At 36.7% G+C, this 27,427-nt stretch overlaps 1 protein-coding gene and 1 long non-coding RNA gene across 2 annotated transcripts; one reads left to right on the top strand and one right to left on the bottom strand.

The window, feature by feature from the left end:
• Positions 1-390: 390 nt before the first annotated feature.
• On the bottom strand, positions 391-23,337 carry LOC138715442 (uncharacterized). Its single transcript, XM_069848347.1, has 2 exons — positions 22,245-23,337; positions 391-467 (listed from the first exon to the last, which is right to left on the bottom strand). The coding sequence occupies exon 1, from the start codon at positions 23,281-23,283 to the stop codon at positions 22,378-22,380; it is 906 nt and encodes a 301-aa protein (XP_069704448.1). The 5' UTR covers positions 23,284-23,337; the 3' UTR covers positions 391-467; positions 22,245-22,377.
• LOC138715441 (uncharacterized) lies at positions 10,932-20,691 on the top strand. The gene is made up of 2 exons (XR_011336340.1): positions 10,932-11,169; positions 20,489-20,691. It is a non-coding gene; the product is annotated as an uncharacterized lncRNA (long non-coding RNA).
• Positions 23,338-27,427: the final 4,090 nt, after the last annotated feature.

The raw sequence follows: 27,427 nt of genomic DNA, 5'->3' as shown, positions 1-27,427 counted from the left end.
AGACCCAGTATCGACACTAGTAAAGGTAAGTCAGAAAACAGATAAGGTTAATGATTGTAGGAATAAAGTATTGATTTTAGGAAGCAGCCATGCAAGAGGTATTTCCTCACTTTTGAAGTCGAAACTGGGCGTTGAGTTTGAAGTATCTAGTGTATGTAAGCCTAATGCTCCTCTCAAGAATGTTGTTGAGGATATGATGAAATTGAGTTCAGATTTTTCTAAGAGGGATCATGTAGTTATAGTGGGTGGGCCAGGTAATAGTATTGATAACGATTGTAACTATTCTATTGAGAAAGATGTCAACAACATAATTGAGATGAGCAGCCATACCAATGTGGAGTTTCTTGGTCTTTTCAGCAGGTACGACAAGCCGTATCTTCACAGGAGGGTGCGGAGCGTGAATATGCGGCTTGAGCGGGCTCTGATGAGGCCTGGGGCATCACACATTGGTTTGATAGATGTAAGCCCTATAAGAAGGTATAAATATACGTCACATGGCCTGCATCTGAATGGTAGAGGCAAGGAGCACCTTTCGGTTCTTATTGCTAATAGCATCAGAGGCAGCCATGTTAAAAAGCAGAGTTGTAATATTCCTGTGTTAGTTAATGCTAGGGCTTCTCCTTTTTTAGATTAAACCTCCCACCAGTAAGGTGTTTGAAACAAGTTCAACTAAATTGTAAATGCTCTGATGTTTCTAGTAATGAACACAGTAACTTCACTATTTTTCATCAAAATATTAGGGGATTAAAACAAAAAACTGATGAATTGATCACTTCTTTAGCAACTCAAAAGCATAAACCTCAGATATTATGTATAACTGAACATCATATGAAGCAACAGGAAATACTACAACTGTCTTTACATGGATATGTATTAGGTTCTCATTTCTGTAGACATGTCTTCCAAAAAGGGGGTGCCTGTATTTTTATCAGAGAGGATCTATTATTTAGTAAAATTGATGTATCTGATTTTTGCCTTGAACAAGATATTGAAATCTGTGGAATACAAATTGGTTATGAGATATCAAATTTAATTATCTTATGTGTTTATAGGGCGCCAATGGGAGATTATAAGAAATGTACAACTAACTTAGATTCATTATTGAAAAGACTTTATAAACCACATACCGAATTTGTAATCTGTGGTGACATAAACATAGATTATCTATCAGAAAGCTCACGTAAAAGAAAATTAAACTCACTTCTTGAAACTTATAATCTTAGTCACACAGTAAGTTTTCCAACCAGAACACAAGCTGGAAGTAGTACTGCCATTGATAATATATTTATAGATAAAAGTAGATTGAATTCCTATTCAACAGTACCATTAGTCAATGGCCTGTCTGATCACGATGCACAAATTCTAAGTGTTTTCAATATGAGTGAAAAATTCCAAAGTGTTAATCTAAAAATAAAAAAAAGGATTATAAATGCTGAATCTCTTCATCATTTAAATACATGTCTACAAAATGAATCTTGGGAAAATGTATATAGTACCGATACCATTGATGTTAATACTAAATTTAATGCATTTTTCACTACATTTACGAATTATTTCAATGAATGTTTTCCAGTCAAGGTGGTGAAAAAATGTAAAAGTAAAAACACGTGGATAACTCAGGGAATTAAAATATCATGTGCTAGAAAAAGGAATCTATATTTAATGAGTAGGAATAGTGATGATCCTCATGTTCTTAATTACTACAAGAATTACTGTAAAACTTTGACAAAAGTTATAAAAGATACAAAGAAAATGTATCTGAATGAAAAAATACAAAATTCAGATAATAAGATTAAAACTATTTGGGATATTATTAAAAATGAAACTAATCGAATTTTTTTTTTTTTTTCATATACTTTTATTTAAAAACAAAGAAATTAAAGAACAAATACAATTTAACAGCTGTCAAAAATTCCAATTAATGTGTTTACACTTTTTTTTTTTTCATTACATGATTTTTCTTCTTCTGTAAGCAGCTTCATCATACAAGTCTGAGGCGTTTTGTTTTATTCTTAGAGAAAGAGAGCTATAAACACAAATCAATGACTGTGGTCGTTAGAGTATTGAATGCGATGATATATAAGATCACCTAAACATTTGTTGTATTTTTTTTTTTTTTAAGAAAGTTCAATGTCTTTCAGTTTTAAGAACCATGTCTTAGCTGGAGTTACAAGTAACATAGATTGTTTTTCATCATACAGCACACGTTTCAGTTCACGAATTTCAGGATGTTCACTAGACAGGACGTAATGCACTACACCATGAATAAGCCACAACTGAGTTTCAAGGTTTTCACTTGAACCAAAATCAAAATGGAGTATTTTCCGTAGAGCATCATTTGGGTTAGTCGACATATCAAATTTACACAGTTGATGTTTTAGCCACGTCCAGATAGTTCTAGTACCTTGACAGCCTATTAGTCTGTGTTGAATGGTATCCAGTCTATTACACTTTCCACATGCTGGCGAATCTACCATGTTGTGTTTATGTTTCTTGGATTCTGTTGGGATGACGTCATTAACCATCATGTAGGATGTTACTGACCATTCTGTTGGCACATGCAGAAAATTTAGATTTTTCCAGATGCGGGACCAGGGACGATTTGGGAATTTCTCTTGCACAGAAGGCGTCGTAGTCATACGGCTCCGTAAGACTTTGTAGATAATTTTAGAGGTGCGCGGAGAGTCTGGCTTCAGTTCTGCTTGTTGGAATTCTTTCAAACCTTTGAAAACACAGCGATACGCACCTGAAACGCTGGGTCCATCTACGTGTTGGTTGTTCCATCTCTGAATATCCACGACATCCCCACTACCTTCCATAGACAGCAGTATCCGTCGTATCAAAAGCGATTGGGCTTTGATTGCTACATCAACCAGGTTTTGACCGCCTTTACCCTTTTTATTACGAAGTTGAGATCTACTGATTCGATATACATGACCTGACCAAATATAGAATCCAACTGATTTTTCCACTTGTTGTGAAAACTTTGCAGGCATTGGCAATATTGAAGCTGCGTACCAAATTTTGGATAAGAAAAAAGTGTTGATATGCCAAATCTTCTGAAGTAAGTTGAGTTTGCGAATCTTGTGTTTATTGATGACATGACGTACGGAGTTAACTATTTGTTCCCAATTACGGGTAAGCATTCCCTCTAATGTAGATTTGAAGTATATTCCTAGAATTCGGACTTCATCACGCACTGTGAACAGAGATGGTGAGAACTCAGTCTGCCAAGCCCCCAAAGGCAACAAAGATGATTTCTTGTAATTCAAATTCGCTCCAGAAGCCAAGTTGTGCATCTTCACCGTGTGTACCACAATTTGTTCGTCTTCAGGGTACTGGAGTAGTACTGTCACGTCATCTGCATAAGCCCGGACTGTAAAATGGAGACGTTCAGGTTGAAGCTCTAGCATACGATTGTGTATCGTGCGGAGAAATGGTTCCAATGACAGAGCAAATAATAGCATTGAAAGCGGACAGCCTTGTCGAACTCCCCTCTTAATTGGGAAACTTGACATAAAGTATCCATTTAGTTGCACTTTTGATCTACCAACAGCATAAAGCTTTCGGATAACGGATATCATAAAGTGTGGCACATTAAGTTTTTCAAGGACCATGAATAAGAAAGAGTGATTAACACGATCGAAAGCTTTTTCAAAATCTAAGGATAGTATCACAGCTTGTTCTGTGGGATGCGCTTGTAAGTATTCAACGATATTTCATAAAGCAGATAAATTCCAGAAAATATTTCTACCGGGTACGCCGCATATTTGTTCCTTTTCTATCAAATGTGGGAGTAACGGTTTAAGTCTATTGGCCAAAACTTTCATCAATATTTTGTAATCTGTATTAAGCAAGGTAATGGGACGGTAATCGGCAATGGTACGAGGATTTGTTTTGGGAAGTAAAATGATTATGCCTTCTCCAAAGTTATAAAGCTCTTCTTGTGTAGTGAAAATGGCATTGAAGGCTGCCAAGAGGGGATTTTTTAAGATATCCCAAAATGTTTTATAAAAATCATATGTGATGCCGTCATTTCCAGGGGATGTGTTTGTTCTTGTGCCTAACAATGCTTGTCGGAGTTCCTCTTCATCAATCGGCTGTTGTAGTAGTTGTTGATCTTCTAGGCTGATGTGTCGATTAACATTTTGTAATAACGAATTACACATCTCACTCGATATGGGATATTCATTAAAAAGTTCTTGGAAATGTCTCGTGGCCTCATGTAAACAGTCTGAAGTTGTCGAAATTTGTTGATTGTCATTGGTCCGGAGATGATGAATGTATTTTTGATAACCTCTTTTCTTTTCTTTCACTACATGAAACAATGTTCCTTTCTCCTTGTCCATTTTGGATTTGGGTCTACACCTTATCATCACGCCCTGCATTATATGTTCATGGAATTGAAATATTTTTTGTTTAATTTTATTCATTTCCTCGTATACCTTTTCTCCTTTCTGAATCTCGTCATGTAGTTCATTTAGTACTTCATAATAAAAAGAAAGCGTCGCGCGTTGCTCACGTGATTTTATTGACCCTACGCGCTTAAAATATGATTGGATCGCCGGCTTGACTGTGTTGATCCAATACTTAAAAGGTGAATTAGCCTGTAAGGGTCGCTTTTTGTTGATTAGATCAGATAAATAAGTGCTAAAATCATTTTGATCGTCTTCTTTGCTATATAATGATGGATTCAGTTTCCAATAACTACGTCCTGTGGTAGCGAGCTTTTCTTTTATTCTGAGGGTCATAGTAAAACATTCATGATCAGAAAATGCTATGGGCATGACTGTTGCATCGTAAATGGCATTACTGGTGTCCTTATCCACATAGATTCGGTCCAATCTAGATGCCGACTCCCCCCGAAAAAATGTAAACTGCACCGTTGTAGGATGGAGAAGTTTCCAAGCATCTTTCAAATTTAATTCTTCAACTAGTTGATTGAGTATATTCAAAGAGTGAAAATATTACTTGCATTAAAATCAATGATAGTAAAATAGATAACCCAAAATCAATTGCAAATCATTTTAACGACTTCTATATAAATATTATTCAGAACTTAAACATTCAAGATTGTGCAGAAGATGCTGCACTTGGTTACCTAACTGATGCATTTAACACTGAGTTTTTAGGTCTCAAATTTATTCCCACTACCGCAGCAGAAATCATGCATGTGATAAAACAACTAAAAACAAAATATTCCTCCGGATATGATGAAATTCCAAGTAAAGTTCTGAAAGCTTGTTCTGAAATATTATCCCCTCCGTTAAGCTATCTATGCAATTTATCAATGCAATGTGGTATTTTTCCAGAAAGACTCAAATATTCAATAGTAAAACCAATATACAAAAAGGGAGATAAATGTACTATTGCTAATTACAGACCCATATCATTATTAACAACATTTTCAAAAGTGTTTGAGAAAGTTATGTATAATAGATTATATCATTACCTGGAGTCCAACAATATATTAGTTTTAGAACAGTTTGGATTTAGAAAACAAAAATCGACAGAGAATGCTGCTTTTAGTTTGGTGGATGAAATACTAAATTCATTAAATTCGAAACTACATGTAGGTGGGATTTTTTGTGACTTTGCTAAAGCATTTGATTGTGTAGACCATAGTATATTAGTAAAAAAATTGAAGTTTTATGGCATTAAAGATGAGATGTTGGGTTGGTTTACATCGTACTTATCAAATAGAAAACAAAAAGTAGAAATAAATGTACCAAATAGCCATAAAGTTACTTATTCAGAATTTAGAAATATTAAACATGGTGTTCTGCAGGGGTCAATTTTAGGTCCATTGTTGTTTCTAGTTTATATTAATGATTTAGCCTTGACCATAAACAATTCATCCCATGTAATTTTATTTGCAGATGATACAAGTGTAATTATTTCAAGCAAACAATACGATCATTTTATAAACACTTCTAATACAGTGCTGAATCTAATGAATGAATGGTTCCATGCAAATAAACTAGCACTTAATGTTGATAAAACCAGTGCAGTCAAATTTAGTACACACAATAGTGCTCAGGTTTCCTACAGTATTCGATTAAATGGAACTCATCTCAAAGAATCTACAAGCACAAAGTTTCTTGGATTAGAATTGGATAATCACTTGAACTGGAAAACGCATATAGAATGTATTACTAGTAAATTGAGCTCTGCCTGTTATGCATTAAGATCCTTATCTACTATTGGTGATATAAACTTACTTAAAATGTCATACTTTGCATATTTTCACTCTGTAATGAAATATGGATTAATATTCTGGGGTAACTCGTCTGAAGCTAAACACGTTTTTGTTTTACAAAAGAAAGCTATAAGAATAATGGCCGGTGTGCATAAAAGGACCTCATGTAAAAATATTTTCCGAAACTTAGAAATCTTGACTTTACCTTGTGAATACATTCTTTCCCTAATGATGCTGTATATTAAGAACCAAGATAAATTCAGTACTAATCAAGACATTCATCCTTTTAATACAAGACATAAATCAGATCTTCATCTACCCTCTGTTAGTCTAAGCTGTTTTAAAAAAGGAGTTCGCTATTCATGTATAACAGTCTTCAATGCACTGCCTAATTATCGTAAAGATTTGAAGAACAACGAGAAAAGGTTCAGAAAAGAATTAACCAAATTTCTACATACTCATACCTTCTACACAATTGATGAATTGTTTATGCTTGTGAACTGAATTATTCTACTTAAATGACATGTACAATTGTATATAGCTCAACTAAAATATGTTTTTATATTGACTTAATCTGTTTACTATGTATTGTATTTTTTGTTTAGCATAACTGATGAATTGTATGTACTGTAAATTGAATAGTATACTGTATAGGTCAACTGATGAATTGGTTAAGCTTATAAATTGAATTAATCTACTTCATATGAATTGTATAGCTTAACGAAAATAAGTTTGTAAATTGAACTAATTTGATTGTATATGTTTGTATAGTTTGGCTGATGAATTGTATATGTTCTTAAAATGATTACTAGTCTGTGTAGCTCTACTGATGAATTGTATATAGACCTACTGTAAATTGAATGGTAATATGTATAGCTCAACTGATGAATTGTTTATGATTATAAATTGAATTAATCTACTTGATATTAATTGCACAAATTTGTATAGCTTAATGAAAGTATGCTGCTTTGTATTGTATATATTTGTATAGTTTTGGCCGATGAATTGTATATGCTTTAAATTGAATAGTAATCTATAAAGCTCTACTGATAAATTGTTTGTGTTTGTAATCTGAAGTAGTTTGCATGATATGTATTATCAATTTCTGTATATCACAACTGGTTGAATTGTTTATGCCTTAAATTTAATTAAATTGTTTTGTATTATAATATAGCTCAACTTATGAATGATCGTTTGCGTTTGTAAATTTAATAATCTGATTGGCTATGTATTGTATACTTTTAGTAGAGCCATCGATGTTGCTCAGTCGACAGACTCGCTGGGCTGCTGATCCGGAGCTGCGTTCGGGCTTGGGTTGGATCCCCCTTTGGACTTTGGTTTCTTCGGAGGTTTTCCCCAGCCGTGGGACTGAAGCCGGATGGTCTATGGCGAGTCCTTGGCATCAACCCCTTTGATTTGATTACCCCCTTTGATTTGATTACCTGGTTGGGTTTTTCCGAGGTTTCCCCCACCGAAAAGGCAAATGCCGGGTAATATTTTGGCGAATCCTCGGACCTCATCTCATCTCACTACATCTCGCCAAAATGTAAAAAAATGTAAAAAAATTGTACAAAATTGTAAAAATTGTAGAAAATTACTAAATTGTAAAACTATAAAAATTTGTAAAAATTGTAATTGTAATATTGTAAAATGTTGACATGTTCCACATCTTAAAGCTTCATTGCTCATGTAAGATCTATGGAATAAAATAAATGAATGAATGAATGAATGAATGAATGAATGAATGAATGAATGAACATTTGTAATAACATGAGTTAAGTGCATCCAGTGTAAGCTAAAGTATCTAAAATTTTAGTGGCAAAGGGATATTTTAATCGCATCACACATTAAAATTTAAATAAAAATTTCACCGATTTTACAAAAGCTTAAATATTTAAACCCCATTTTCTCAAAAGTAACTTAAGTGCACTTACAGCCCTTTATTTATGTCCCCCTCAATTTAAATGCACTATCTATATTGTATTTTAACACCAATAATTAGTATGCTAAATAAAGTAGACATTACATAACGAACATAGCCGCCTGAAAAGTTGAGTTTTTGAAAAAAAAAATGTTACTACTCTACTGTATTTTAATAAATTCCGTAAAAGTGATGATCAAACTGAAATATATATCGTATTTCCCTACAACATAAATGGATACACTACTTTTCTCTCCTCATATACCTAGTAAAATGATTTGTTTACATATTGCACTAGTAACATCAAACTCCTGTAATGGAAGGGGGCAACAGTGTTTCCGAGTATAGCCAGGTTAATGTTAAAAATGTTGGTAAAAATAAAGTGATGTCCCTGTATGAGCTACAAAGTACTTTAGATGTTACCTATACGGTCACAAGTTCATCGCAGTGACCGACCATGCAGCTCTTCGTTGGCTAATGAGTCTCAAGGAGCCGAGTTCGAGACTGCTCCGATGGACGCTCAGATTCTCTGAATTTAATTTTCAGATTCAGTACAAACCAGGAAAAAAACATCAGAACGCAGATGCTCTATCTAGAATTCATAAAGTGCCCTTTGTTACAATCGACAAGATGGAATCTCAATCCGTTCGAAATCTACAATTGCCGAACCGCAATATGCACAATGGTTGAATGACGCAAATCAGTTTAAATTAGATGACAATGGGATTTTGTTTCGAATCCAAAATGACCGTGAACCTTGTTTGGTAGTACCTATACCATTGAGATTGACTATACTAAAAATATATCATGATTCACCAATCGGTGCACACCAAGGTCAAGGTGGACCTATGACTTATTAAGTCGAAGTTTCTGTTGGCTAGATATGAGATCAGACGTGGAAAATTATGTTGCAAATTGCATGTCATGTTGGGAAAGAAAAACAGGAAAACATCCTGTAGCCCTCTTCAGGAGTTCGGTGAAGTGGTGAAACCTTTGAATTAGTTAGCATGAACATCCTTGGTCCATTTCCAAAGACCACTTCCGGAAACGTCTATCTATTGATTTTCATGGTTGCCTTCACGAAGTGGAGTGAAGCTATTCCGATACCTGACCAATCTGCGGAAACTGTAGCTAGGGAATTTGTCACAAAAATAGTTGCTAGTCATGGAACCCCTAAACAAGTATTAACTGATCAAGGCAGAAATTTTGTATCTACATTGTTCAAGGAAGTTTGCAAATTGCTACATATAAAGAAAATACAGACAAATCCGTATCATCCTATGGCGAATGGACTAGTTGAACGCAGTCATCAAACGTTCACGGCAATGATGTTTCACTTTGTGCGTTAAGACCAAAGAGATTGGAATAAGTGGATAGCTATAGTACAGAAGGCGTACAGAATTACACCCCACTCGGTGACCGGGTACTCCCCATTCTTTCTCTTGTATGGCAAGGAAATGCCTCTGCCATTTCCAGTTGATATGAATCCGAAATTTCCAAGAGAAAATATAGAATCCGACCCTATAGTTGGCCAAGCCAGGAAACTAGAGACAGCCTACAAAGTGGTTAGAGAACGGTTAAAGCAAAGTAAAACAACGCAAGCGAGACAGTACAACACGAGGCGAAATGTGAAACTTCAAACATCTGAGCTAGGAGACAAAGTATTCATACAAAGCACAGTGTTGAAAAAGGAAGTAACGAAGAAATTAGCTAAACCATGGACAAGCCCAGTTGAGATAGTAGAAATACTAAATGAAGTCAATTACCGCATTCGCTACGGAGACGGTAGAACACAAGTAGTTCGTGTAAATAGATTAAAGTTGTGCCGATGTCAGGTTGACGACATTCATCCTACCAAAAAATAATACAGAAAGTATGTATACGCACTATTGGGAGAATGATGAAGGACTCCTGGGAATGGAATCGAACAGAGAACCCCAAGGTGAAGGAATAATCAGTGAAATGTCAGGAACGGCGAAAGAAAACGCGTGGGCATCGGAAAATGAGATACCGCTAAGCGAATTAAGAGAAAGAGTAGGAAGAGATGAAGATTTTGAGTCCGAGGACGAAATCCCTCTCGCCTCATGGAAAGTGAGATCAGATGATCCTCCCCAGGCACACAATTCTGCTGAACCAGACCATGAGTTCGACTCTCCTCATAATTCATTTAATGCTCCCAGTGTGAGTAATGAAACAGCCGAACAGAGGAGCCAACCAACTTCACCTCGCTACGGATTGCTAACTAGAAATATTTACTAACCTATTGGATTACAGATTATCTAATTGTTGTCGCAAAAAAAAGTGATCTAATAAAATATGGGGACGAGAATTATACTCTCTGTTCCCCGGATGTAACAATATTTTCAGCTACTCAGCCGCAATTCTAGCCAGAGTAAACTGAGGAAGCCTGTGTCATCGGATCTGAACGACCTTCGATGTGATATCGTCCATTCCAAGAAAAACCCTAAGTATATTGTATAATGTTAAGTTGGGCATGAAGCTCGCCTGGAGATGCCAAAGTTCAAAATGGGACTTGTAAAATTTACTTCTACTTTTGTAACTTAAAATAACTGCATCATAAATAATTCTGTTCATCGAGTTAACTGTTATGTAATATGTATATAGATTTCGAAACATTTTGAACGATGACATAATATGTTTCTAAGCTTAGGATCAATTTAACATAAGGATATTATTGTCTTGAAGGTTAATATATATGTGTAAATATTCAAATCCAAACGTATCTCAAGTGATGATTTAAAGAAAAGACAGTTGATGTGAAAATTGAAGTTAGACATTCATAACTAAAACTCTTTCGTGGTTGAGTAAATGATTATCTTAATTTAATCATTGTGCTACTCGAACTTATGTACTGTATGTACTCTAGGCTTCGAGAATGCAAGACGTACTGCCGGATGCCGGTGGTGTAACATGAACAGCAGCGTAAGCAACGGGAGCCACGAAGGATAGGTGACGTCACTCGCCAGCTGGAACACTATCAGCGCCTAGCATGGGATTCAACCGCATGTGTCAGCAGAAGGAGAATATTGTATGTACGAAAAGGGATCCAACACAAAAAACAGAGTTAATACTTGAATGCTTTTAGGATAAACATTTTAGCTTAAGAATGGAGTGAATTACATTGAAAAAATGTGTGTGTGTGCGTGCGTGCGTGCATGTGTGTGTGTGTGAAGAAAAGAATATATATCGGGGCCAGAAAAAATAAAAGTGAATGAGTGTGAGAGAGAGAGAAATAATGTTATCTTAATAATATCCCATATTGTAAAATTTTATTGTAACGAAAAAGAAGTATCCAAAATCTATTATTGTACCTAGAGTTGATAAGTGTTATAGCTGGCGCCATGCAACGAACCGAACCAACACAAAATCATAGAATACAGTATCTCAAAGTTTAACACGGAAAATCCAAAACCAATTAGAATACATTAAATGAACGTTATTAATGATTCCGCTCTGCCTATGTAATTCAGCGACCACCAGATTCATAGTATACATGATGTGCATGTGAAAGCCAATGGCGAGGGAATAAATACCCCTTAAGCCTTTCTGAGCAGAAAGAGTCCCTGACACGAGATTAACTCTTGTGGTGTAGTCACATAAACTGTAAATGTTAGGGTTCGTTCGGAACCTAAGTCCCGAAATGATGACTCGAAGAAATTGTTGAGTATATTTATTATAATATATACAAAATACAAATACTGAGCTCAACTGTAGAGCTCCCAGTAGCAAAAGGCCCCTCTGGTAATGAATTCCATGCTTATATTATCCGAGGAAATGAAAAACTCCACCCTATGAGGTCATCGGCAGCCAGTTAGATTCAGAACCATATGGTCATTACCTCCCCATGAGGTCATTAGCATCCAATTAGGGGTAGATGTATTTTTAACCATGAGGTCATGAATAGCCAATAGTAGGCATGTATGGATAACATCTTTTAAGTTTATCACATGAGTGCTGCTTACTCTGACCATCTTACTTGTGATGAGAGAGTTAATGTTATTGTGGCCCTCTGCGCGTGATTTAAGATTGTTTATACACGTGCACTACAGACTACTCATGCGGGCGACTTCATTTCCTCGTGATATTGATACAACTAGACTCAGCTTGTTCCATGAACATAATACAGATTAATAATATATAATATTAATTCTAAATACAATATTAATTCGATAGATAGGTAATCATATCTCGTTATGCCTCTATATATGACACGCCCCTCCTTATTAAAAGTTTTACAATCTTTGTGAAGTTAAACTTTTCTTTTTGTCCAGTGAATTGGATCTTGAAGTGATTTTGTCATCCTACGTGACTGAGTGTTTGATGATAGTGATTCTAATGATTGAGCTTTAATCTGTTCTAACATTTCTGATACTTCTTCGTTTCGAATTGGTTGCTTTATTAGAGGATCTTGTCTTTTTGATTTTGGTATTAGTTCTAATTTTATATTTTCATGTTCATCTTCCGAACTAGTATATGAATCATTTTGACAAACAGTAGTCTTTTGTCCATACTGTTGATTTTTAATTATAATAGGCCTGCAGCATGATGAACAACCTTTCTTACAGTCCCTAATTGCATCTTGCCAATTACAATATCTGAATAACCATAACCCACATTTACGACAACTAGAACAACAACAACAACAACACAAGCATAATGCAATACTAATTCCAAACACAGTACTACAGTAAAACCAAGTAGAGTATGAATACCAGAATGATTGATATTCCATTTTATCTTCCTCCTTTTTAATTTGTTGTTGAATGTCATCTATTCTTATTCCCATGTACTTAAAGTCTGAGGTTGATGAAAGGATATTTGGATAAGGAAGTGACATTTTTATTTTTGGAATAACCTCTTCTTCCATTTTAATGAGACAACAATTTATATCCATTGGTACAAGAGGAATAATGTCTGTTGTTGAGTGGTTCATTACTTCATGTTTTATTGGAAATATCATTCCAACTGACGTTATTCCTTTACACTGTATGGGAAGTACCAATTTACCTCTCTTATACAATTTCACTTTTTCCTTCACTTCATCGTCACACACAAAAGTTATATCATCTACTTGTGAGGTTACATACAACCATTCATTACTTGGTGCCAAAGGAATCCAAATGGTTTCGCTTAACATCATGTATTGTTCTAGATTTATACATTCTTCAGGATAAACTTGAGTTGAGGGATGTATGAGCCCTGTCATACAGTCTCGTGTATTGAATAAATTTATGGGTATATTTTCAATGCATACTAAATATTTTAGTCCTGCCTTCTTACATTGATCAATTTGTCGTTGATTTAGATAAGCATATTTTGTCTTCATAGCGTTTGTAGCTATGTATTCCGTGTGAGGTTGAATAAATTTTGAAGTTTTATTATTCGGTAATTTTATTGGAAATGGAATCATATCATATAGACTGAATTTTTCTCTTTGCACAAGTGGTACCTTTACCCTATAAACTAACGACGTAGAAGATTTGAAAATTGTTGCAGTTAGAATTTGGTCAACCTGATCGTTTGAAAAAGGTGGTAATTGCAATTCAGGGGGAACTGCATTAGCCAAAAGATTCTTAATTTTTACGTAAGGTATTACCTGCGGTTGAATGATTCCTTGTCTTCCATTTACTACCATTGTTATTAGCAATGTGTAATACTCAAAGCAATCATGATATCCTAATTCTATATGTTTAATTATCAAATTAATTTTGGTTATCACGTCATTTTCATGTAACGTTTCTTTCCATTTCTCTCCCCATGCATTAGTAACTGTCTCAAAATTCTTTATTATTTCTTTTTCATTTAACGTTACTTCCGTGACTGTTTCGTTGATACTGATCAAACTAGACTTCAGTATTGTTAATTGATCTGCGCTTAATTGCAAAAACTTTAATTGTTCCGCCTGCATTTGATCCATTTTCCTTTTAGAGGTTTCAATTTCAGCTTCTGTTGCGGTTCCAAATAAAATACGAAATATTTCTCCTACAAAGCCTAACATTGATCTTTTGCGTCTCTGCTGGTTAGGACCAATAATTTCATCTAGAGTGACTTTTAATTGTTGGACACCAAACTTTCTTGATCTTATGTCAGTCAACCCTTGCTCACAATCGGTTTTATGAAACCATGTAAAATCCTTTATGGCTTTACATTCTTGTTCTAATCTTGTAATGCCCTTTTGCAATGTGTCATACAAATGTTGCACAGGTTTTAAATCTACGTACGTGATTACGTCCCAAGAGTATGGCGTAAACCACACATCATTTACATGATTAAAATATAAACCTGTTTGTCCTGAAATTTCGTCATTCTGTATTCTAATGCCTTCACTTACTCCTATGTATCCTAGAATCATTGCTATATAGAGAGTCATCCGCATGATGCTCTGCAACAAACAAAACAACATTGTTTTATTCTTTACATATTGTTACTCTGTTAATATGCACTATAGACCTCTTACGACCTGTTCCACCTATTTTACACAGTTCCACGTTTACTCCTTGTAAACCCATTACTTCGTATGGTCCCTCCCACAAAGAATCCAATTTTTTCCTGTTTTCTTTCCTAACGTAGACCTTCATGCCTACTTTTATCTTTATTTCCTTTTGTTTCCCATTGAATTCTTGAACTCTATGTTCCTTACTCTGGATTAATAACTCTCTGGCTTCTTGCCATGTTATTCTCATTCTCTGTTTAAACGTTGCAACAAAATCATCATAGTTATACAGAATCCCTGCCTTTTTCTGTAACTTCCCTGGGATATTTGCTATCCTTCCGTACATTACTTCATAGGGGGTATATTTCGTACTACTATGGGGCGTAGTTTTGTAAGTAAATACTACGAATGGCAACCACTTGTCCCATTCATCCTGTTTCTTAGTACAATAACATCTTAAATATTCGACCAACACCTTGTGAGCTCTTTCGAGACTTCCATTTGACTCAGGGTGATATGCACTGGTATGAATTTTGTCAATCTTAAGAATTTTACATATTTCATGAAATACCTTACTCATGAACTGGCTTCCTTGGTCTGTTAAAATTACATGACATATTCCAAATTGTAAAATTATATTATTTACAAAAGCTTGAGTTACAGATTCTACTGTCATGTCTATCATAGGTACTGCTATAATATATTTACTTAACATGTCCTGACATGTTAATATATATTTATTACCGTCCAGTGATTGTGTTAAAGGACCCACAATATCTAGTGCTATTTTATCCCAAACGTTTTCTGGAGTGTCTGTTATTTGCATTGGTGCCTTAGGAATAACCTGTTGTGTTTTATTTACTTGACATGTTTTACAGTTTCTAATATAGTTAGTAATGTCTTTTAACATATCAGGCCAACTACAATATAACTTAATTCGTTCATAAGTCCTTTGCACTCCTTGATGACCACCAATAGGACATTCGTGAAGTTCTTTCATTATTCTGTATTTTCTGTCCTCATCCATTTCCAAAGTTTTCCTTTCTACGTCTACATTGAAAGTTATTCTACTCAAACAATCGGCATTCACATTTCTCTTTCCTGCTTTGTGAATGACTTCAAAGTCATATTCCTCTAACAAAAGCCTCCATCGTAATATTCTTGAACCTGGATCTTTTATGTTCATCATCCATTTTAAGGGCTGATGATCGGTTACTAATGTAAATTTAGTCCCTAACAAATATGGTCGAAAATGTTTACAAGCCCATATTATGGCTAATAACTCTTTATCTGTTGTGCTATAATTTAATTCTGCTCCATTCAAGGTCCTAGATGCATAAGCTATCGGTTTATCTTTTCCAATTATTCCTTGACTTAAGATAGCTCCTATTGCCACGTTACTAGCATCCGTAGTTAATACAAATGGTTTTGTAAAATCAGGAAATTGAAGAACGGGAGCTTCCGATAGTGCTCATTTCAGTCTTTGAAAACTCTTCTCTTCTTCTTCAGACCATTGCCATGATTTACCTTTCTTTAACAGATCATTTAAAGATTTGGAAATGTTACTAAAATTCACTATAAATTTTCGATAATATCCAGCTAGTCCTAAAAACGACTTTACATCTTTAGCATTCTTGGGTGTAGGGAATTCTTGAATTACTTTTACTTTATCATTATCAGGGCTAATCCCTTCCTTGGTTATAATATGTCCCAAATATTTTAATTCTTCTTTCAGAAATTCGCATTTGTCTGGCTCTATCTGAACTTGATACTGTCGGAATAGGTCAAACACAGATTGCAATCGTGTATGATGTTCCCCTAATGTTTCTCCAGCTATTATTAAATCATCTACATAAACAAAACAACGTGTCCCTATCATGTGTGAGAGAATAGTATTCATGAAGCGTTGGAATGTGGCTGGAGCCGATTTTAATCCAAACGGCATTCTCTTAAATTCAAAGTGTCCGCTAGTTGTACTAAATGCTGTTTTGCACTGATCTTCCTCTGCTAAAGGAATTTGCCAATATCCACTGGCACAGTCTAAGGCAGAAAAGTATCGTGCCCTTCCTAATTTATCTAAAATATCTTGAATATTTGGCAGTGGGAAACTATCCCCTATCGTCTCGTTATTTAATTGTCTAAAGTCAACACAGATACGCCATTTTCTTTTCCCCGACACATCTATTTTCTTCGGTACTACTGACAGTGGAAAATTCCATGGACTTTGACTTGGTTTGATTATGTCCTGTTCTAACATAATTTCTACTTGTTTTTGTACTTCATCCTGGTGGGCTTTTGGTAACCTATAATTCTTTAATGTCAGAGGTTTATGCGGATTAATATGAGGAGTTGGAATAGTATGTGCCAAACCTTTTACTTCGGTTAGTCTATCTCCTGGCAATCTGAATATATCATTATATTCTTGACATAAAGATAATAGTTCCTCTTTCCCTTCTTTCACGTGTGCTAGTCTGATAGTTTGCTGTAAATGTTTTAGTCGGTCGGTTCCATATAGCGGTTTAAGATGAGTATTGCACAATAATTTCTCTAATACTGGGACTTCCGTTATGGTTTCTTCACTTTCTGACAAGTTAATTACAGAGACCATAAATGTATTATCCGTGCAAGATACTATACCTTCCACGACATACACTTTGTCATTAAGTTGTTGTTTAGGACAATATCTGTCTCCTATTTCTTGGGTAGGAAATGCGATAATAGTTTCACTCATTTTAGGTATTAGGTATGTTTGTGGAATTCTTTCATTATTGGATTGCCTTATCCAATCTCTACCTAATATCATATGAATGTTTGAATTTGGTAATTTTGGTATAACATATAATTTTGTCTTAACTCCCGCTATTTCCATACCAACCCATCCTTTTATATTCATAGTTTTACCCGTAATCCCCTTCACTTCCATGGGTTCAACGTTAATTGAAATATGTGAATGTACTTTGTCAGCTAGTATGAATGAAAGACCAGAGCCTGTATCAATTAATGCAGTGCATATCCCCTTTATGTCCTTATTTTCTAACTTTATTAGAAATTCGTGCTGTTGTTGACAGTCTTGCGTAGTACAACAACACAGCCTCGACTGCTCAGGTGTGTCGATATCTAGTTTCCCTGACTTGAGTTACTTCCCCTGGAAGATCCTCGGTTTCCTCGTAGACCACCCCTATTTGATCTACAATCCCTTGTATTGTGCCCTATGCGTTTGCAATAGTCACATACTGGTGTAGAACATTCCCTCGCGAAATGTCCTATCTTATTGCATTTATAACACCCCTTTATGTCCACCATGTGAACATTTTCTCTTTTAATCCTATTTCCTTGAACGTTCTGTGGGAAACGTTTCTGTACGGCATTCATGCCCTTATCCTGTATTTTTACGTTAGACCTACGGTCACAATCCTCAATGACTGCTCTATCTATTACCTCTTTCAATGACATTTTCTCTGATACCATTTTAACTGCTTCTCTTACTGCATCATGCAAAATTCCATTTATGAATACATTTCTACCTAGTTTAATAATAATATTCTGTCCTCCTTGTTTCTCTGCATTACTCCACTCTGTTGTAAAACGGGCAGTACTATCAATTGTGGCTTGAATCAACTGTTCCACTCTAGCCCCCCATTGAGTTATGCTTTCATTGGGTTTTTGTTTCACTTGACACAATTGAGTAGTATAGTAAGCAAAAGTTCTTTGAACAGAAAAATGAGTTTCAAGTTTCTCTTTTATTTCAGCCCAAGACGTTATAGTGGATGGACGAATGTTCAAAGTACATTTAGCATTACCAGTGATTTTGGCCAAAATGTATTTTACTAAAATAGGTTTTTGATCAACATGAACAAGTGATTCTGCTGCCTCTACATTGTCAATAAATTCAATTAAGGTAGAAGGTTCGCCTGAGAAACCTTTCTCAAATAATTTAGCTGCCGCAGTAATAGAGAATTCATTTGTTACTTGATGTTGTCTTAACAAAGTTGCTATTTGTTCTTCTAGAAGTGCTATGCGTTCTTCATTTTCAGGTATCAAATTATTTGGTTCTGCCATTGTTGTAGATCTAACGGGCCCTTTGTATTCTGTGAAATATACTATAATCTTAGGAAGATATATAAAGGATTGACGACGTTCCTCGGAACTAGTAGACAAAACTCACCCAGTAACTAGTGACTGTTGAACGAAGGCGCGCTCCCATCGAACGTGGATCCTCGGACTTCGGTTGTCAGGGCAGTCGTCCAGTGAGGCTGCTACGCGGGTCGCCAACGGCTGGAAGTGCCGGAAACCTTGATGAGTGACGGGCACCCCGAAGAGGAAGAGCTGAAGCAGGAACAACCGGCTCGCAGCTAGGGCTGTTGTAACTTCTTCGTCGTGGAACAACCAGGATCGATGAAAACAGCAAAGTGTTGAAAAGAATATCCTCTACGATGAATTAGTTGTTAATATGTCGATCATCATCACACCGTCGCTGCCACCAAGATGGTTTATGTGGTGTAGTCACATAAACTGTAAATGTTAGGGTTCGTTCGGAACCTAAGTCCCGAAATGATGACTCGAAGAAATTGTTGAGTATATTTATTATAATATATACAAAATACAAATACTGAGCTCAACTGTAGAGCTCCCAGTAGCAAAAGGCCCCTCTGGTAATGAATTCCATGCTTATATTATCCGAGGAAATGAAAAACTCCACCCTATGAGGTCATCGGCAGCCAGTTAGATTCAGAACCATATGGTCATTACCTCCCCATGAGGTCATTAGCATCCAATTAGGGGTAGATGTATTTTTAACCATGAGGTCATGAATAGCCAATAGTAGGCATGTATGGATAACATCTTTTAAGTTTATCACATGAGTGCTGCTTATTCTGACCATCTTACTTGTGATGAGAGAGTTAATGTTATTGTGGCCCTCTGCGCGTGATTTAAGATTGTTTATACACGTGCACTACAGACTACTCATGCGGGCGACTTCATTTCCTCGTGATATTGATACAACTAGACTCAGCTTGTTCCATGAACATAATACAGATTAATAATATATAATATTAATTCTAAATACAATATTAATTCGATAGATAGGTAATCATATCTCGTTATGCCTCTATATATGACACTCTCTGTAAACTCTCTCTGTTGCTTGTGTGTGTGAATGTATTCCAGAATCTAATCCACAATCACTAGGCCAGACAACAAGTTCAATGAAAAAGCACGTGCCATTGAGGCATCGTCTTTTTGAAATGAAGGGGCATTCAGTGGCGTATACTGGTTAAAGGGTTTGGGCTACCGCTGACCCTATTATTACACAAAATATATCTAACAATTACTTTAATTTTAATTACTATGGTAAAACTAATAATACAAAATTATTACATTATGTTATATTATAAACTTTTTCTTTTGTAATTTCCTTGGGCTACCGCTGGTAGCCCCGGTAGCCCGCAAAATACGCCCCTGGGCATTGTTATGCCTCAGGGCATAAGAACGCCCTGTAGCATGATTTCCTGTGGGGTGTCAAATCTGAAACAGTCCAGGAACAGTGTCAGCGGAATACATGGTCTTTAGCAGAAATGTAATACAATTCCAGCTTGTGAAGTAAATAGATGCTTAGCCAGCGTTAAAGAGTTTTGTCGCGCGAGCGGTAAATCACTGCCTACGATAAATGTATTCTTACGCCACGAATTACTGCTGGACTATTCGCAATGGTCCAGTGGAACAAAGCATGCATTTTAATTGGTTAAATTAAATCACGCATTGTTCGATTTCTTTTCTTACGCGTAATCTCATTAAAGCGACTTATCACTGTATTGCAATCAATCGAATTATTTGTAACAGAGGTTTGATTAAGACGACATCTTCAAGCACGAATAATCAAAAGGGGTTAAAGCCTATCTCACCTGTCCGATAGCGTGGGTGGTACCCCGTTCGGGAGACCGATAAGAGAACATAAAAAGTGATGGTGAGAGGATACAGTCGGATGGTGACACGGTCGGGCAGGGATCGAGGACCAAGTCGTAATGGCGTCGGCAGAGACAAGAGATATACTATTGTAAGTAACTTGTTATGTATATTTGTATATATTTAATAAATCGAGCATAGTTTCATTCATAACTAATTCAGTCTAGAACCTGAGTTCAGTAATCATGTAGTTTTCCTATGATATCCTGAGAGTCCCAGCTCTTTCAGTAAAATAGTTTCTTTTACATTATATGTGTAATGGTGATGTCAGAAATCCTGATAAGCCTAAGTGTGAGCGGCAGTCGAATGCAGTAATCATCCGTTCAGCAAGTCATCCGACCTAAGTTGACGGTCGCATAACAATATCATCTCCATTCCACCAATTCATTCGACGCTGAGTGACCTCGTTATATAACAGACTTATAAGCTGCCGGAAAAAAAAAAGTTCATACATTTTGTGTTTCCACGGTCGAATGTGGAAAGCTGCACTGTGTACTGCATTTTCGGCACTGTCCCCCAGAGCATGGAAAGAAAAAATATATGCACATATAATCAATTAACCGAAGTATAATCAAACTCACATCCCCAACACTTGTGTCCCTTTCCCTACTCCATCTACGCTGGTTATCACTAGCTGTGTTAAATTACATTCCAAGCATTCCGAAAATTTTTTAGGCGGCATTTACAAGTCTTTCAGAATTTTCGAAACAATTCCAGGGATCTACATGTAATTCACTGATTAGATCATCCAAGTTTCTTGCAGTATTGTAGGTCTACTGGCATGGCGCATTCTCAGGTTGCGGATCGAGGAGACGGCCTCCAGATATGGAGGTTAGTTGTGAATATATTGAATAAGCGGACAGCCGATGAGGGGTGGTCCTCCAGCGGGGGGGTTGGGCGAAGGGCTAACAACCCATCACCGTAAAAAGCAGCTTGTTACGAAACCTTCAAATAAGCCTCGGAATGGGACTGATTCTCTGGCACGACCACAGCAAAGGAATAAGGTTTTGAGATTTGGTACTGGCAAGGATAAACGTGATCAAGGATGAAACTCTCATTCAATCCTGAACAGATAGAAAAACTATTTTGGGCAACTACGAAATATACATAGGCAAAGTACAAATGATCAGGACGAAATTGAAATACAAACTGCTGAGCCATTTATACCCGAACCCACACTTTCTGAAGTCGAAATTTCGATAAAAAATCTGAAAAATTATAAGTCTCCAGGTATCAATATGGTATATGGTATATTTCTCAATATACTCGGTCCTGCTGGCCCTTCACATTTCTGTATTCGGGCCAGCATTTCCTTACTCACACTATTTACAATTTTAACAAAGCCGTGATGTGACCCTTGAAGCCTGTCCATGTTCCTTTCACTTTCACTTAATATTAATTTCTTGTCCTGTTCCTACATTCAACTTCATTCCCCTTTTCTCATAACTAACTAAATACTGCCGTCTTGTAAATAACATAATACATTTAACCTTACGTATTTAATATAGAACCGTAACCCTCATTGACTATTTCCCTAAAAATTCACCCTATTATTAAATACACTGACTAAGCACTTCTTATACTACACATTCGCGCTCGCAGCCTAGCACATTTGTTACACTTTATTTATAACCGTATTAGAACAAAACTATTATTCAATAACCCTGAAAAAATGTCGCAGTTCAATTATCCATTACATAACTTACACCAGCTATTATTTGAACCCACTAATACACCACTTTCTGAGATTATAAACAGTTTTTTCTTCTCTATTGTCCCCTCGTTTCGCACTCCTAGTACGATTTGCACTCTCAATATTTCCCCTTCTATTCCCCGCACTTATTTCATTTCCTCGATCACTACTCTCTTCTTTCGATGGTTCAGCATTCTTCTCTCCCCCTTCTGCCTTCTAACTCCAAGGTCTCCAACTCTGTTGCTGTTTGATGCTTTGCTAGTTTTGCCGACTTGGCCTTGGGCTGACGTCATTCCTGCTCGTCTACTTGATGATGCAGCCGCTGCCTTTGAGTTCATCGCCTGAATGGAATCTGATGATAATGCTGATTTTCTCCGACATCCTTCTATCGCAATCTCCTGTGTCGCTGCCCTCTTGCCTTCCGCAACTTTACCTTTTCTATTCATTCCGCTATTATTTACAATTTCTCTTACTTTCTCCTTTATCTCTAATCTTTTTCTTTCATCAATGTTCTCTTCATTTGACGGTGCATTTAAGTTTTCTAAACAAAATTCGACATCGAATAACTCTCCATTAATTTTCAATTTATCCTTGATTAATTTAGCGTAATGTCCATTTTGTCTAGCTGCTTTCATAAATGGCACTAAGACACTCCTTCTACACCTCATCTCGTATTCAAAATCTTCATCTATACTAATGCTCGAGTCTTTCAATGATTTCTTACTATACATGATCTTCTCTTTAATCATCCTGTTTGCCAGTTTGACCAAGATGGGCCTATTTTCCCCATGACCCATTCTATACACTTCTTTCACTTCTCCATTTCCTATGTCAATACCTAACCACTCCCAACACACGTTCACTATCACTTCATACGTGTCCCAAGACTGTTCTTGCACTTGCTCTTCAACACCAAAGAAGATCAGATTGTTCCTTCTTTTCTCTTCTTCTAAATATTTTACCTTCTTTTTTAATAGACTATTTTCCTTTTGAAGATCTTCCAGTTTGCTGTTAATGCTAACGATGGTCGCCTTTAGACTTAAGGTATCCATACTCCACAGATCCTTCACCTCACTTGTTATTCACTATAAAACGGCTTCCGTCTACTACTGAACTTTGCTACGTTAGCGGGCTCGCGGTCAATCACGTCTTGCTCGGCTGATTGCTCATTGAGAACTGATGCCAGGTATCGATAAAATTCCAGCAGAATTAATACAAGAGGGTGGAGGCGCATTATGTAACGAAATTTATAAGCTTGTACTTGCTATTTGGGAAAAGGAAATTGTACCAGAACAATGGAAGGAGTCCATAATCGTACCTATCAGGGGGACAAGACTAGCTGTAATAACTTTCGAGGAATATCACTTTTGTTGACGTCGTACAAAATTTTGTCCAATATTCTTTTGAGAAGATTAACTCCATATGTAGATGAAATTATTGGGGATCATCAGTGTGGTTTTAGGCGTAATAGATCAACTATTGATAAGATATTTTGTCGCTAATATGTTTTCGCGGGATATCAGCCGAGTTAAGATTTTGGAATGCTCCAAGCTTTCGACTGCTATCTCTGCAGCCATCTTCAGGGAAGTGATGTCCGAACAGAAAGTCGAAAGGTTATATAGATGTGGCTGTCTCAGGTGAAACGGGATTGGTTGGCGGATCGGCCAATCCGGGGCCGGGAATTGTCATCGCTCGTAAGCTCCGCCCCTCCTGGGATTACTGCGTGAAGTTTGGCGGGCGGCGAGCCCTGTTCCGCCGGTTGGAATCGGTTGCCGTCCTCGGTCCGTGATCTTCATGACCTTGATTGTAAGAGGGCCTGAGTTGGTCTAAGGCCGGTGTCCATGCCTGACTGAGCTGGAGTCCACTGTCTCTGTTAAAGTTGTTTTTCTCCAGCTTGATCTCTATGGCCTCCTTGATTGTACGATCCCAGTAGTGGCTTGATTTGTTAATGACCTTGGTGTGGTCAAACAGTATTTTATGCTCCTTTTCTATGCTGTGTTGCGCCACTGCAGATTTTTCCGGGTAATACAGCCTCAGGTTCCTCTTATGTTCTTTGATTCTGTCTTCTATTGTGCGGCCAGTCTGCCCTATGTATACTTCGCCACACTCGCATGGAATCTTGTAAATCCCTGGAGTCCTTAAGCCCTGACTGTCTTTAACCTGACGTAGATGACTCCGGATTTTGCTCTGTGGTTTATGGATGGTTTTGATATTAACCTTCTGGAGGATTCTGCTTATTTTGTGTGACACGCTCCCGCAGAATGGAATGAAAGCTTTCTTTGTCGGTTCTTGCTTGCTGCTTTCTTCTTAACTCGGCTGATATCCCGCGAAAACATATTAGCGAACCAACGCCGAGAAAGCCTCAAATCATACAAGATATTTTGTATTCGACAGATAATGGAGAAAAATGGGAGTATAAGGGTACAGTACATCATAGATTTCAAAAAGGCATATGACTCGGTTAAGAGAGAAGTTTTATATGATATTCTTATTGAATTCGGTATTCCCAAGAAACTAGTTCGATTAATTAAAATATGTCTCAGTGAAACGTACAGCAGAGTCCGTATAGGTCAGATTCTGTCAGATGCGTTTCCAATTCACTATGGGCTGAAGCAAGGATATGCACTATCACCTTTACTTTTTAACTTTGCTATAGAGTATGCCAATAGGAAAGTCCAGGATAACAGAGAGGGTTTGGAATTGAACGGATTACATCAGCTGCTTGTCTATGCGGATGACGTGAATATGTTAGGAGAAAATCCACAAACGATTAGGGAAAACACGGGAATTTTACTTGAAGCAAGTAAAGAGATAGGTTTGGACGTAAATCCCGAAAAGACAAAGTAAGTTATATGATTATGTCTCGTGACGAGAATATTGTACGAAATGGAAATATACAAATTGGAAATTTATCCTTTGAAGAGGTGGAAAAATTCAAATACCTGGGAGCAACAGTAACAAATATAAATGATACTCGGGAGGAAATTAAACACAGAATAAATAGGGGAAATGCCTGTTATTATTCGATTGAAAAGCTTTTATCATCCAGTCTGTTGTGAAAGAATCTTAAAGTTAGGATTTATAAAACAGTTATATTACCGGTTGTTCTGTATGGTTGTGAAACTTGGACTCTCACTTTGAGAGAGGAACATAGGTTAAGGATGTTTGAGAATAAGGTGCTTAGGAAAATATCTAGGGCTAAGAGGGATGAAGTTACAGGAGAATGGAGAAAGTTACACAACACAGAACTGCACGCATTGCATTCTTCACCTGATATAATTAGGAACATTAAATCCAGACGTTTAAGATGGGCAGGGCATGTAGCACGTATGGGCTAATTCAGAAATGCATATAGAGTGTTAGTTGGGAGGCCAGAGGGAAAAAGACCTCTGGGGAGCCCGAGATGTAGATGAGAGGATAATATTAAAATGGATTTGAGGCAGGTGGGATGTGATGATAGAGGCTGGATTAATCTTGCTCAGGATAGGGACCAATGGCGGGCTTATGTGAGGGCGGAATTGAACCTCCGGGTTCCTTAAAAACCAGTAAGTAAGTAAGTATTGTAGGTCTACTGAGACATCTACCTTGCGACAGAGATAATTTTCATAGAAAGTGAACTTTAAATCTTTAATAGCTAGAATCCACCCATTCAGGAATAAGACTAATTTAATTGCGTCAGTGTACAACATGGGACACTCCACTTTATTTTTGTTCTAAAGAGAGCCAAAATTACGAAATTTATTGCCCTTAAAACTACTCCATCGTCGATTATAATTTTACCATCTATTATTCCACATTTTCGAAATTTTGTAGGAATAACAGGAGCCCATGCATTTGGAAGACATCGACGCAGAGAATGACATGCAGCCCATGGAGTGGGACCCTATAACTAACCCATTCGAGCATCAGGTTACATCAGAATACCAGACAAAGATGGGATACTCAACAGAATTAATGGAATAAACGTTTCACCAACAGGTTTAGACCTTGTGGCTTTCATCTTCTGTACTATACTCCGTTTCTGGAATCTGTAGAGTATAGGAACCGAAACAAGTCCTTTGCGCAAGTGGTGAGTGGAGGGGGCCAGTCCAATGACCGCTCTGGGGGAAAACATTGATTGAAGACGAGAGTCTAAAATGCCACCTCTACCTATCACCTTCTCTCATGCGCATCTTACCCCATAGCGACTGTGAGCCGATGCAGCTCGCAATATACTCCCGCACTGATAGACTCCGCCCATTTGTTTGTCGTAGGCTCCTCCCAAATGCGTCGATTTACTCCACAGATTTCAGAAATGGAGTGCAGTCTAGGTAAAATAATTGAAATAACATGAACTATTACTCCAGCAATATTCCTGGTCCACAGTGCAGTAGCAGGGAAGTGAGGGTTTAAGATTATTTACCTCTAGGAATACAAGGCTTTTGATTTGAGAAATATTCAAGTTAAGTTATTGCTTGTCCATAACGTCTTGAATGGGCAATTCTCTTAATTCTTAAAATTAATTTATACCGATTTTTTTATAGCTTGTATATTCGAATGTGTGGAAATATGTAGATTTTAACGACTACAAAATAGTATGTGTCTTTTGGAGTTTAGGCAACACCAGTTGTTACAAACACAGATCTACGAGTATGTACAGATACGGAAAAAATCTGGAGTTTCCTTATTGTATAAGTTTCGCCTACAACACACTGCGCATGCGCAATAAACAAGAACCCCTATATGCTATTTGTGGACAGTCGTGTGACATTGTTGCCTAGATACAGGTGGACTCCCATGAAGACTCGCTCCATGAAAGAATTTTGAGTAGAATAAGTACTTAGTGCGTATGAGAATGCGTAATATTTCTTTTTTATTACGATTTTGTTGAGACGGGCTGTTCGCTCTTTGTAACGCCTGTTCAATCTGGTTAACATTTTAGTGTAACTTTAATGGATCAGTCGTGGAAATGAAAAGTGCTGTAACTTTAAGTATGCTTTTTATGATGTACACAACAAACACAAACAGCGAGAGTAAGATTATTCCAGTATTCATATTAAACAGTGTAACGTACACGAATTTACAACATGAATACTTAATACTAAGACTGGGGAATTCTGCAAAACATAACCTATAGAAAGTGTTGTCTGAGCGGTAGTTGTGTTTGTGCTGATCATCATGATGACTTGCAATGTTTGGACCTACCTGTCTTTAGTG

Source organism: Periplaneta americana, chromosome 15, assembly GCF_040183065.1.
Source record: "Periplaneta americana isolate PAMFEO1 chromosome 15, P.americana_PAMFEO1_priV1, whole genome shotgun sequence".
NCBI classification, from domain to species: domain Eukaryota; kingdom Metazoa; phylum Arthropoda; class Insecta; order Blattodea; family Blattidae; genus Periplaneta; species Periplaneta americana.
Note: the sequence above shows the minus strand (reverse complement) of the source record. Positions and strands in the feature narration are given on the sequence as shown.